The 14166-nt window shown below is 41.0% G+C and overlaps 1 protein-coding gene across 3 annotated transcripts in view; it reads right to left on the bottom strand.

Annotated features, from left to right (window-relative positions):
• Window positions 1–7617: 7617 nt before the first annotated feature.
• Window positions 7618–14166, bottom strand: part of LOC109939062 (probable G-protein coupled receptor 153) — an 89043-nt gene continuing 82494 nt past the window's right edge. For all 3 annotated transcript variants that reach the window (XM_020537347.2, XM_020537346.2, XM_020537350.2), the window contains exon 7: window positions 7618–9129. In XM_020537347.2, coding sequence (XP_020392936.1) covers window positions 8368–9129 — 762 coding nt within the window. In that variant the 3' untranslated portion in view covers window positions 7618–8367. The remainder of the gene's footprint in view (window positions 9130–14166) is intronic.

Genomic DNA, 14166 nt, shown 5'->3' with positions numbered 1-14166 from the left:
CAGACCCACCCCCTACCCTATTCCTGTAACAAGGTGTCTGATAATCTCTCTGCTGTTTTCAGTGGATGAAAAATTCAAGCCCATTTCTCAATACATACACCCGACGGGTGGGGCTTCAGGAGGTGAAATTTATTTGAAAAATTGATCTTTTCACATCCCAGTGTTCACAACTTCCTCTATACATATTCCGTGCATTAACCAGGCATTCCAAGAAATAAAATCTGCCCACTGAACAGGCTGTCTATCCTCATTAGCTATCCTAATCATCTATAGATTTTTGTTGCCTTGATTTGACCAAACGCAGTGAGGTAAACAAGTATAAACCTGTACGTGATAGATGTTTCCAATCAATCACTGTACAGATCATGAGCAGGAGTAGACAGCTTGGCCCTTTGACTCTGTTCTGACATTCAATAAGATCATGGCTGGTCTGATTACTTCACAAATATTTTCTCAACATCGGCCCCTGCTTTGCTTATCAAGAGTCGATCCACATCTATCTTAAAAATATTCAAGGACTCTGCTTCCCTACCGTTTTGAGGCAGACAGTTCCAAAGGTTCATGGCCCTATTGAGAAAATCTCCTTATCTCTGTCTTAAATAAGTGACACTTCTTTTTTTTTGACTAAATTCTCCCACAAGTGGGAACATCCTTTACAGATACACCCCATTATGATCCCTCAGCGTCTTGTATGTTTCAATCAAGTTGTCTCTTACTCTTTTCTAAACTCCAGTGGATACAAGCCAGCCTTGTCCAACCTTTCCTGATAGGACTACCTGCTTTTTTCAGGTATTAGTCGAGTATACAGGCAGGCTGTTATTGGAGGGGTGCCACAAAGGTCATCACTAAGTTCACAAATTTTGCAATCGAAAGAAATAATTTGAAGGCGTGAACCAATTGTACTATTCCCAAATTACTGATACACCAGACTGGGTTGGCTTGTAAATTGTATGGAGGATGAATGAGACTTCAAAAGGACTTGGACGAGCCCCAGGTGAATGGGCTAGAATTTGGCAGATGGATTATAATCTGAATGAATTACTTTTTTTATTCATTCACGGGATGAGGGCATCGCTGGTTAGGCAGCATTTATTGCCCATCCCTAATTGCCCAGAGGGCAGTTAAGAGTCAACCACATTGCTGTGGGTCTGAAGTCACATGTAGGCCAGACCAGGTAAGGATGGCAGTTTCATTCCCTAAAGGACATTAGTGAACCAGATGGGTTTTTCCAACAATCGGCAATGGATTCACGATCATCATTCGACTGTTAATTCCAGATATTTATTGAATTCAAATTCCACCATCTGCCATGGCGAGATTCTAACCTGGGTCCCCTGAATGTTGTCTGGGTGTCTGGATTAACAGTCCAGCGATAATACCATGAGGCCATCACCACGCACTTCGGTAGGGAAAAACAGAGGGGCAAAATATTTCTTAAATGGTGAGAGGTCGAGAACTCTGGCTAACCAAAGCGACCGTAAACCACAGAGTCATACAGTATGGGAACAAACCTTTTGGTCCAACTTGTCCATACCAACCCTAACCCAAACTAAACTAGTCCCATCTGCCTGTGCTTGGCCCATATCCCTCCAAACATTTCTTATTTATGTATTTATCCAAATGCCTTTTAAACTTTGTAACTGTACTCCAGCATTTCCTCTGGAAGTTCATTCCACATGCGAAATACCCTTTGTGTCAAAACATTGCGTCTCTTTTTTAAATCTTCCTCCTCTTATCTTAATAATATGCCCCCTTGTCTTGAAATTCCCAAACCTGGGGAAAAGACACCTGACATTCACCTTACCTACACCCCTCATGATTTTATGAACCGTAAAGTGACCCCTCAACCTCCAATGCTCCAGTGAAAAAAGTTCCAGCCTTTTCAGCCTCTCCTTATAACTCAAACCCTGGATTGCTTTCTGATAATCCTCAACTCCACATTCCCACCCTATCGCAATCTTCAGTTCTGTTACTGAATAAAAATGTCTATCTCAACTTTTAATATACTTAACAGCACAGTCTCTACAGCATCCTGCAGTAAAGATTCACCTCTCTCAGAGGATACATTCATCATTTGTCTTTGAACAGGTCACCCCTCACTCAGATTAAGGTCTCTGGTCTTTGACCATGATTCACTAAAAATAACATGCAGCTGCACCAAGCAATTAGGAATGCAAATAGTATGTTGGCATCAATTTCAAGGAGATTTGCGTATAGGACTAAAAACATTTTGCTCCAATTGTATTGCGCTTTGCTGAGACTGGACCTGGAGTATTAAGTTTTGGTCACTTTACTGAAGGAGGGATATATATTCCTTTGAAGCAGTTCAGTAGAGGTTCCCCAAATTAATTCCTGGGGTGAAAGGATTAACCTTTGAGGAGAGATTGAGGAAATTATGTCTGTATTTCTTTCAGTTTGGAACAATGAGAGGTAATTGCTTGAAACACATAAAATTCCCACACAATGTGACAGGGTGGGTGTGGATCCAATGCTTCCACTGGTGAGTGATTCTTGATCTAGTGGACATTGTCTCAGGGTAAGGGGTAGGCCATTTAACATGGAGATGTAAAGGAAGTTCTTACTCCGAATGTGGCAAGTCTTTGGAATTCTATATCCCAAAGGACACCCAACATGTTTAAGAAAGAAATCAATAGGTTTCTGGAAACTAATGACATTAGGCGCTATGGAGTTTGTTTGAGAAAATGGTGTTGAAATCAAAGATCAGCCATAATCTAACTGAAGTTAGTACACAGGTGCAGCAGGTAATCAGGAAGGCTACTGGAATATTAGCCCTTATTTCAAGGGGCTTGGAGTATAAGATTAGGGAAATGTTACTACAACCATACAAGGTGCTGGTGAGACCACATCTCAGGGTCTTTGTGTTTTTTTAAGGTTAGGTTAGATTCCTGATTATTAGGGGAATTAAGGGATATAGGGAAAGGGCAGGAAAATAGACATGAGGAATGTTAGATCAGCCATGATCCTATTGAATGGTGGAGCAGGCTCCAGGGGCCTAACAGACTACACCTATTTGTATGTTGCTAAGAAGTTTTGTTGTTGCAGAGATTCACCTGTTGAAGCTAATATTTATAATCGGACAGACTTCAAATGCCTCATATCATTCAACTAAAATGCAGAATTCTTCCCGTTATAACATTAGACCTTTACACTGACTGTCTGTATTAATGCTCATCCTCCCTGTGATCCTCCTTTATAATGTCAACATGAACATTTTAACTTCATGTTAGGGTTGGTTTCTACCACTGCCATATGAGCAAGTTCTAAACCTTTGCATCACTCTGAGCTGTGTGATCACTGTTGTTTTCTTCAGATAAGTTACTTCAAACAGCCTGTTTTATCCTCAAGTGATATTTACCACATTTTAGATATACATTGACAGTATTTATAATTGGACCACTTTCCCAGTATTATCACTGCCCTAAAGTGGTTTGGATTTCCATTAGCAGATTGAGGTGTAGAAATTGCTGTGTGTTTTGCTTGCTTTTCGAGTGCAAAACAGGCACAAACATGTTAATTTAGCAGTGGGAGAACCTACGCACAATATGCTGAAGTGCATGCACTGTTAAATTTGTGGGACCCATTTTTAGACCCCCCCAGTAGAATATGTTACACATTAAGTCTGCTTCGTTAGCTAGTTAGGGACCAGTTCCACCAGTTTCACCCTCAACACAAATGTTTATTCAGTGAAGTTGTCAGATAACGAACACTATCATGGAATAATGTTTTAGTCATTGGATGTGCTTTCAAAGTTTTAGAAGTTTCAACGAGAAAGGAACATGGAGCCTTTGATGGTTTTCTAGTCTCAGGAGCTTATTGTATTGTATTGCTTTTTTATGTCTTAAGAGTCAGTATGTATAGCATTATGCAATTTATGACTGATATGTTTCTTGGATCCTGTATTTGCAGTACTACAGCTCATATTCAATGATCATAAAAGAACAATTGATTTATTATTGCATTGTAACAGTCCTTAAAACATCGGATTGAGCCACTGCATGCTACTGAAGTGCATGCTTGATGTTGGATAGGTTCACACCCACTCGCAGTCAATGGATCTAAAGGCCATGGTGTAATTCGCCTAATCTTGCCCAATAACTAGTTATTAACAATGGCTCAATGTCACTTCTGAGTCAGAAGGTTACTGGTACAACTCTCACTCCACATTTTAGTCTACACTTCCCAGTGGTTAGTCTTTCTGGAAGCTTAGCAGCTGCTAAATGGGACCATTGATGTTGAACAAGAGGAGAAGCAGCAGCAATGCGGACAGCCAGCACAGACTAGGTGGGCTGAATGGCCACTCCTGTGACATTAATTACTCAATACTGCTCTATCTCAAAGACCTGCAGTTTTCAGAGGCTGCCTTCTTCATCCCATCCACTGGGAGTAGGAAGCCTCCATGAGTCCCAGCAGCCTGCAATATGACACAATCAGAGTCAACCTGCCTAGTTTAAGATTTAGAAAGTCTGGCTGTTAACTATCAATCAGTATTAATGGCTGCATTCTCCAGGGCGATGCCTCTATCAATCAGAGAACAATTGCTGACCAATCAGCATTCTCCTCTTATGCAGTGTAATTGTTGGTTTTCTCCTTGAATGTGTATTCGCGCAGAAGTCCTGATGAGTACAAGTTGAAAAGCTTCAACAAAGTGTGGGGTTTTTTCTCAGCAACATTCAAAAATCTGTTCCCTGAACTTGTATATTCCTGTACCATTGCTAGTTCCCTGCTGTGAGCAAGCCCGAGCTCCATAAATACAAAATTCAGGTTAACACAATGGTACTGAGGGAGAGCTGCACTGATGGATATGCTATTCTTCAGTTGAGATATTAAATATGCCTCAACTGCCCTCTTGGATGAATGCAGAAGGTGCCTCCACACCAGGTTGAAGAAGGCCAGGTTATTCTCCCCAGTGCCTCAGAAACATCCTAAAATACATTACACCACTTTTCAGCAGCATCCTGCATCCTGATCAACATCGAGTCCCATATTTTATTGCCCTGAGTTCATCCATCACAAAGAGGCAAGAGGCCACTGTAACCAAAAGTAGAATTGCCAACAAAAGTCCATGCTGAATTCAGCAGAGATCTGGAATCAAATATGGAACTTTCCTGTTCCATATTCTGCGAAAAACAAGCTGAATCATTAAAGTAACCGATTGTAATATTTTTCAACGATTAATTCTAATTTGAAAGAGCCATAAAGAAAGATTAAATTAGTAGCAGTGCTTTAGATTTTGTATCACAAAGAAAAAACATTATCCAGTTACAGTGCCTGGACAGAAACAGAGAGACACCAGATGGTATCTGTGTTCAGTGTGGATGATGAACAGAACATGTGATTTAGCAGAAGAAGGGTGAAGTAAACGTGTGATAGCAGATGATTCACTGTTTCAGCAACATAAAAGAGTTGAGATAATGCCAGTACACTGGGTGATAATTTTTTTTTAAAATTCTCCTATTCTGTACTTTTTAAAGTCATCTGTGCAGAAGAGGCCATTTGACCCGTCATGCCATTGCTTGTTCTAACTTGCCAGCTGGAGCTCTAATTTGAAATATATTTGCCCCAATCTTGTAGCCTCTGATTTTATTTCTTTTCAAATGCTTATTCATAGATTAACCAAGAATTTACCACACAGAAATCAGCCCAGCTAATCTGTGCTGGAACAAAAGCAAAATATTGTGGATGCCGGAAATATGAATTAAAAACAGAAAGTGCTAGAAATCCTCAGCAGGTCTGGCAGCACCTGTGAAGACAGAAACAGGGTTAAAGTTTCACAACACGGCCTTTTATCATCTGGAGTTTAAGCTCCATATAAGTCTTGCCCTATTTCATCTAATCGTACTAACACAATTTTCCATTCCTTTCTCCTTCATCTATTTATCTGGATTCCCCCTAAATATAGCAATGCTTTTTTTTTGCCTCAAGCACTCTATCAGTTCCCAATCCAATTGCCTTTAAGGGTGATTTAATGATCACTGTCTCAGGTGGCACTTGTAACCTCAGTGTCATACACTACCCAGGAAGAAGGACAGAATGTGCCAGCATTGGAAAATGAGAATGAAAACTCATTAATGTACTTTCAGAAACAGCTTGTGCAGAAAGAGAGAAAGAGAGATCAGAGATCAGTATTGTCCTGAAATAAAATGTTGCACAACTGACAGAGTAATTCAAAAGATCACATTAAAAAAAAATGAACTAGTGTCAGTGATGCATGCAGACCAATTCAGAGGTAGAGAGCACAGATTCTGTTCAAAATAGTTGGAAAACTCAGAAGGTGGAGTCCAAGATTTACAGAAGGAGGTAACTGTATGTTGCACAAGAAAGGCTTGTATTTGTCGAGTCAAATAAAGACAAAATTCTACAGATGCTAGAAATCAGAGACCAACACAAAGTTTGATGTAAACACTCTGATATCCAGTTCAACTCGTGTTGCTAAAAGCTGTTGGCTCAGATTGCGCAGTTATGAAGATGGCAAATCTACCAGTGTTCACCATCATTACAAAACTGTGAAACTGACAGCAACGTCTGCCATCCACACATGTCCCGCTGAAGAAAGAAATCCTCCTCCACAGGGTGCACTGCTAAAGTCCTCGTGGATGATAATCTCTCGGAATCACATGAATTGATGTGAAGTTCTACTTTTTATGTCCAAAACTCATAGTAAAACCCCTGAAAATGTGATTCCGTATTGAATGAGGTGTAATTGGTTTTTCAAGGTACGTTAAGCTAATGAACACTGGACATGAAGAAAATGCTTCCACTTACAGAAGAGACTAGGACCTGGTTGGGCACAGCCTCAGAGGAAAGAGATGACCCTTTAGAACTGAGATGAGGAGAAATTTCTTCAGCCAGAGGGTCATGAATCTGTGGAACCCATTGCCGCAGAAGGCTGTGGAGGCCAAGTCATTGAATGCTTAAGACAAAGATAGATGGGTTCTTGATTAGTAAAGGGATCAACAGATATGGGAAGAAGGCTGGAGAATGAGGTTGAAAACATATCAGCCATGATTGAAAGGGCAGAGTAGACTTGATGGGCCAAACGGCCTAATTCTGCTCCTATATCTTATGGTCTTATGTCTAAAACAAACTCTGTGGCCCTGATAATCTAACTTACATTTGTGGAATCTGAAATGCTCCCATTATGATAAAACATCCGTAGGTTTTCAATATAATTAAAATGTTATAACTTTTCAAATTACATTGCGGCTTCCATCTTAATCCTAAAGGATGGGTTTTCTAATCCTTATTTTTCTCCTTCCATAATATTATCTAAAAATGAGGGTAATCAGTACATTTTGCATCCTACAGTGCTGGTTCAGAAAATTCTTCGTTGTGATTGACTGCTTGGCTTGCTTGAAGGCATTTCTAATGCTGAATGTCAGACATCTGATATAGTTGGTGCCAGAATTAAATTAACCTCGGGAAAGGTGAAATCCTTGTCACAGAGATCACTTTACTATTGACTGCAAAATCCAAGTTGTCATATATAAAGATTAAAGAAACATATTTTACGACAAACTGTGATGAGTGATATAAGCCATCTTACAGCTTGAGATCAGATATTGAAGTAGGTTTTTAATATAAACTACATAGGTGCTGATTCTTTTCAAGGACAGTGACCATTGCAAATGTTGTTAAGAAAACATTGGTTACTTTTAAATTTTAGGACAACTTTATGGGGACCAAGTGAAACTAATGTCCAGTTTTGCAAGGCAATAGCAATGTCGCCCATTTATGACATCAATTTTACAAACGCAAAATACACAGAAAAACAATTAACTTTCCACACACCCCTCCCCCAACAAACAATTTTATTGTCTTGTATTGGTTAAGCTAATCAGCAGCTGTAACAAAATACCAACAGAACACAATGAATGTCCAAAATGCATAAATAGACAAAATGGCTCGAATCACCCCCAGTGGAGAAATCATTTTACAGTTTGGATGTTTTAAAAATACAACCAAGCTTAGAACCACAGTTTGTCTCCCTCCCCAGCCATTTCCAAACCCGAACAGCACCAAACATACTCAGTCTTACCAGAATACCTGCTAGAGTGTTGCCTCTTAAAAATTATTTCTTTTTAAAAAACAATAATAAAATATAAACAAAAGGTCAGTAATATTTGCATTCAGTGATTACTTAATACCATACTTTTCCAGACAATTCCCTCTAATAGGAGACCCTTTTTTTTTCCGCTGTTCAAGGACATGAAAATATTTGCCCAATTCTTTGGCTCTTGACACTTTTTCCTCGTGGCTGAATTATAAAATTCCCTTGGTACAAAACAAACGTAGAAACACCTTTTTATTTTGTTTATTTGTTTCTTTTGGGAGGCTCCAGACTGTCTCCTATGATGCAGATCCAATGGAATCAGAATGAAAAGTCACATAACCCGAAGAAGCGGAAGGCGAGCTTAAAAAACTGTTTGTGCTTCCTTTGCTTTCCACTTTGGTGAGATTTTCCTGATTGTCCCAAGTGACGCATAGGTCTGTCCGACAGTTTCTGGAGGCTTCCTGCTTAATGTTGGGGTTGGCCTGACTGTTTAGGGCCTGAATGTAGGTCTCTGGGTTCATCTGAGCTGCAGTAGGGTCACTGGGGCAGGTATTTGCCAAGTATTCCTTGGGCTTGCTGATCCCTGGGAAGATGCATCCCCTGTCCTCTGATAACCGACGGAGAACATGGGGCTCCTTCTCAAAATTAGTTAAGGGAAAATGGGAAAACATGACTGAATACTGTTCACATTTTTCTGGGATTAGTGTTATGGAAGATGATTTCAGTGGGGTTTTCATTGGACTAGGAAGAGGAGTTTCATCTATGTAATTTATTATTTCATCACGGCTGAAACATTTCAAGTCATCACCGAAATACTCCTCCCTGGTCTGTTGCTTTAGAGATATAACACTATCCATAGACTTCCTTCTTTTATGGAAAGAAGCACATTCATCGTGTTGGGAAATCAGACTGCTTCGCCTCCTCTCATGCCTGGGGGAGCTGTAGTGTAGTACCCCTGTGATGTCCTCTGAAGACCCCCATCTGTGAAGATAGGAAGGAATTGGGCCTGTCGCCCACATTTCTGACTCATCATGGGAGTAGCGTCTTGTTGGAGGAACCTAAGAGACATAAAAAAAAGGCAGTCTGAAGTAAACTAAACGTCCTCTCCTGTTAAATTGACAGATTTGGCAAACGCTACCACTTACTTCCATCTAATATGCACTCATGGCAACAGAGGATCAACCCTATTTCTACAACCTCCCATTCTCAAAGTGCAGCAATCCGTCAGATAGCCAAACACCATCTCCCATCATTTCCAGGATATCCTGTATGATAGTACAGACATGTCCATAATCTTCACCTGTTCCAATGTAGTTGATGACATAGGATGTAAGGGGACCATTGCATTTATATCTGGTGAGAATCTTGATATATAACATGCAGCATTGGGCTGAATGCCTTGACCAGTCAAGTCCCACATTACACACTTGACCCAGATTGACACTTCAATGTTGTAACAAAGGAGTGGTGCAATGTTAAGGGATGAGATGTTAAATCAAGGTTCTGCCTGTCCTAACAAGGTGTAGAGCTGGATGAACACAGTAGGCCAAGCAGCATCAGAGGAGCAGGAAGGCTGGCGTTTCGGGCCTAGACCCTTCTTCAGAAATGTCAGCCTTCCTGCTCCTCTGATGCTGCTTGGCCTGCTGTGTTCATCTAGGTCTACACCTTGTTATCTCAGATTCTCCAGCATCTGCAGTTCCTACTACTTCTGCATGTCCTCACAGGTGGCTAAAATAGAGCCCAGGGCATTACATCTGTAACATTGCCTTGTAACACAGGATTGCAGGTGGCAAAAGTACCAATGGTGAAATAACAATGCTTTTCCTTCAACTACAGATATGGTCATTGTCACATTAGTGTTTCTTTTCTGGCATGCAATGCACCTAAACAAGTTCCTTAGAAGATATATATCATGCTGATTGCAAGATGGCACTACTTTGAATACCAACTGCAATGAAATATTATTCTTGCTTCTGGATGCTAATTGTATTTTTCATTACTTGGATCCTATCAGCCAGCAAACAAATCATGCCACTGTTTGCTCCCAGTACATTGTTTTCAGACGCATTATGAAAAGAAAATGAGCATAAATCAACACAGCATAGACAGAAAGTAGAATACTTCACAATAAAATAAGTGGACAAATTTGACATTGAGCCAAAGAAAATAGGAGAAAGGGTGACAAAAGAAGGCAGGCATTAAGAGAATCTTAAAGAAATGGAGGTGGATAGTGGAGATTAAGGGAGGGAATTTGAGAATCTAAATTCTAAACAGCTGAAGGCATGGCCATTGGAACACAGGGATTGGGGGATGTGTGAAGGAATCCAGAGACTGCATGTCAATAAGACCGCATTTCAAAAGGAAATACTTGTGAAGCACTTCAGAGCATTCTCAGAATATGACAAGTGATAAAGAGATATGTTAAGTAAATAAATTAAAGTTGTTCAGCTGCTATGAATTTATTAAAAGTGTTGGCCCAAAAAATATGACAGGAGTACATACATTTATGTAGCACCTTTCACAACCTCGGGATATCCCAGAAAACTTTACAACCGTTCAATTACCTCTGAAGTGTAGTCACTGCTGTAATGTAGGAAACACGGTAGCCATTTTGTACAGAGCAAAAGCCCACAAACAACAATTTTGCAATGACTACATGATGTATTATAGTCATCTTGGCTGACGGATGGTGACACACACACAGAACAACCTTCCTGCTCTTCTCCAATTTAATGACTTGGGACGTATTTTTGTCTGCAGTGAGGACAGACAGTGCCTTGATTTAGCATCTCATCCTTTGACACTGCAGCACTCACTCGGCACCGCATTGAAGAGTCAGTCTGTATTTAGTTATACTCAAGTCTCTCAAGTTGGACTTAATTCACATTTCCATGGAGTAGGTCCTAAAGAAAGGCTCTCCTTTTGTTTAGTTGGAAATGATGTAGTATGAGGACATGTTCCTTTCATTTGTGCAGGACAGGACCAAGTTTGTGAATAGATGCGGCTTCTAGCATGTGTAAGTGAGCCATACTGGGAGACCAACCGATTATGTTACATTTCTCTGCTCCTCCAATCGGAGCCTCTTGGTTGTCTCTTACCCCTCCACTAATTATGAACAAACCTTCAGGCTGGAATTTTCATCCTAAACCTCTCCACTACTTCTTTAGGATAATCCCTAAAACCTACCTCTCTCACCAAGCTTTCAATTACCTGTCCTTGTATCTCTTTCTGTGGCTTAGTGCTACATTTCCATTCCAGTGAAGATGTTTTGCAATGCCAAAGGGACTACATAAATGCATGTATTGATTATTAAGATGATAAATTTCCAGAAGATTCAGTACAGAACTGAACCCACAGATCAGACTGGTTCCACATTCAAATCCTGGTCTCTGTTAAATTAGCTGATCTCAGCCATCAGAGCAGTTCTGTTGGTCAAAACATCCTCAGGGAAGGGAACGTTGGTCAGGACTTTTACTCTTAATCACAAACTGATATATGCATGTCTCGAGACTCCACAATAATGGTCATGACATAATGCCCCACCCCTTGATCCCACTGTCAAGGCTAAAATGTGAAAAATGCATATTGGGCACAGTGCCAGAGTGCAGATACTGGAAGCAATCAGAAAGACAAATTATTTGCTAACCTTTATTGCAAAAGTGTTGAAGTATTAGAGTAAGTATGTATCACAGCAATTATATAGGACACTAGTGACATTACCTATGCAGCATAATGTGTAGTTTTGGTCTCCTTTCCTAAGGAAAGATATCTTTGCTAGAGTTTTTACATTTTATTCACTTGTGGGATGTGGGGGTTGATGACAAAGACAGTTTCATTGCCCTTGAGAAGGTGGTGATGGGATACTTTAGTGAACTGCTGCTGTCTTAGTGATCTAGGTACACTCACAATGCTGAAGTTCCAGGATTATGACCCAGAGATGATCAAATTGGGATGATATGTGGCTTGGAGGGGAAGTTGCTCAAGGTGCTGTTCCTTTGTACCAACTGCCATTATTATAGGCAGTGGTAGTAAGTATTTAAGGTAGTGGATGTAGCGTTGTTCAAGTGGGCTGCTATGTCCTAGATAATCTCAAACATCTTGAGGATTGTTGGAGCAGCACTGTGCCTGGAAATATTATATCATTTTCCCGACATGCTGCTGAAATAGCTCTAGGAGTCTGGAGATGAGTTACTTGCCAGAAAATACAGTGACTGCCACTGTTGAGTTTCTGCTTAATGATGACTCCCAGTATGCTAATGGTGAAGAATTCAGCGATAATAAATACCATTGAATTTCACAGGAAGGTGATTAGACTCTCTCTTGTTAGAAATGGCCATTCCCTAGAACTTAGGTGGCACAGATGTTACTTGCTGCATGTAGGCGTGGGTTGCTCCATTATCTGAGGAACCTCGAATGGTATTGGACATTTTTATTTCTATTCATTTGCAGTATGTGGGTGTCGCTGGTTGGCCAGCATTCCTTGCCCATCCCTCCTTGCCCTTGAGAAGGCAGAGACGAGCTGCCTTCTTGAATCGATGCAGTCCACCTGCTGTGGGTTGACTCACAATGCCATTGGGGAGAGAATTCCAGGATTTTGACCCAGTGGCAGTGAAGGAACAGTGATATTTTTCCAAGTCAGGTTGGTAAGTGGCTTGGAGGGGAACTTGGAGGTGGTGGTGTTCCCATATATCTGCTGCCCTTGTCCTTCTAGATGAAAGTGGTCGTGTGTTTGGAAGGTGCTGTCTGAGGATCTTCGATGAAATTCTGCAGTGCACCTTGTAGATAGTACACACTGCTGCTACTGAGCATCGGTGGTAGAGGGAGTCAATACTTGTGGATGTGGTGCCAATTAAGTGGCCTGCATTCTCCTGGGTGGTGTCAAGCTTCTTGAGTGTTGTTGGGGCTGCACTCATCCAGGCAACTGGGGAGTATTCCATTACACTCCTAATTTGTGCCTTATAGATGGTGGATGGGCTTTGAGGAGTCAGGAGGTGAGTTAGTCACCACAGTATTCCTAGCTTCTGACCTGTTTTTGTAGCCACTGTGTTTATGTGGTGAGTCCAGTTGAGTTTCTGGTCAATGATAACCTCCAGGATGGTGACAGTGGGGGATTCAGTGATGATAATACCATTGAATGTCAAATGGTGGTGGTTATATTGTTTCTTACTGGTGATAGTCATAGCCTGGCATTTGTGTGGCACGAATGTCACTTGCCACTTGTCAGCCCAAGCCTGGATATTGTCCGGATCTTGTCGCATTTGAACAAAGACCGCTTCAGTATCTGAGGAGTTGCGAATGGTGCTGAACATCGTACAATCATTGGCAAACATCCCCACTTCTGACCTTATGATGGAGGAAAGGTAATTGTTGAAGCAGCCAAAGATGGTTGGGCCGAGGACGCTACCTTGAGGAAGTCCTGCAGAGATGTCGTGGAGATGAGATATTGACCTCCAACAACCACAACTATTTTCTTATGTTTCGTGTGACTCCAGCCACCGACGGGTTTGCTCCCTGATACCCACTGATTCCAGTTTTGCAAGGGCATAATTGCATAATGCATTATTATCAGTGAGCATTCACTTCTGACCTTACTGTAGAGGGAAAATTATTGATGAACTTGTTGCAGCTGGTTGGGCTCAAGACTCTACCCTGAGGAAGTCTGGCAGTGATGTTCAGAGGCTGAGATAGTTGGCCTCCAATCACTGAAACAGCCTTTCATTGTGCTAGAATAATTCCAACTAATGGAAAGTTTCTCCAAATCTCATTGACTTCAATTTGACTAGCTGGTCAAATGCTGTCTGGAAGGGCAGTCAGTCTTGCCTCATCTCAAGGATTCAATTCTTTTGTCCATGTTTAGACCAAGGCTTTCATGAGGTCAAGAACTGAGCAGTTCTGATGAAAGTCAAACTGGGCATCATTGAGCAGGTGAGTAAATGTGGCTTTATAGTACTGTTGACAACAGCTTTTATTACTTTCCTGACGATGAGAAGAAATTGGCCAGATTTTATTTATTCTGACTTTTTGTGGACAGGGTATACCTAGTCAACTTTTGTCAGGTAGAGGCAAGTGTTGTAGCCACACCGGAACAACTGGAT

This window comes from Rhincodon typus, chromosome 31 (assembly GCF_021869965.1).
Source record: "Rhincodon typus isolate 14 chromosome 31, sRhiTyp1.1, whole genome shotgun sequence".
Lineage (NCBI taxonomy): Eukaryota > Metazoa > Chordata > Chondrichthyes > Orectolobiformes > Rhincodontidae > Rhincodon > Rhincodon typus.
This window is presented reverse-complemented; position numbering and strand designations above follow the sequence as displayed.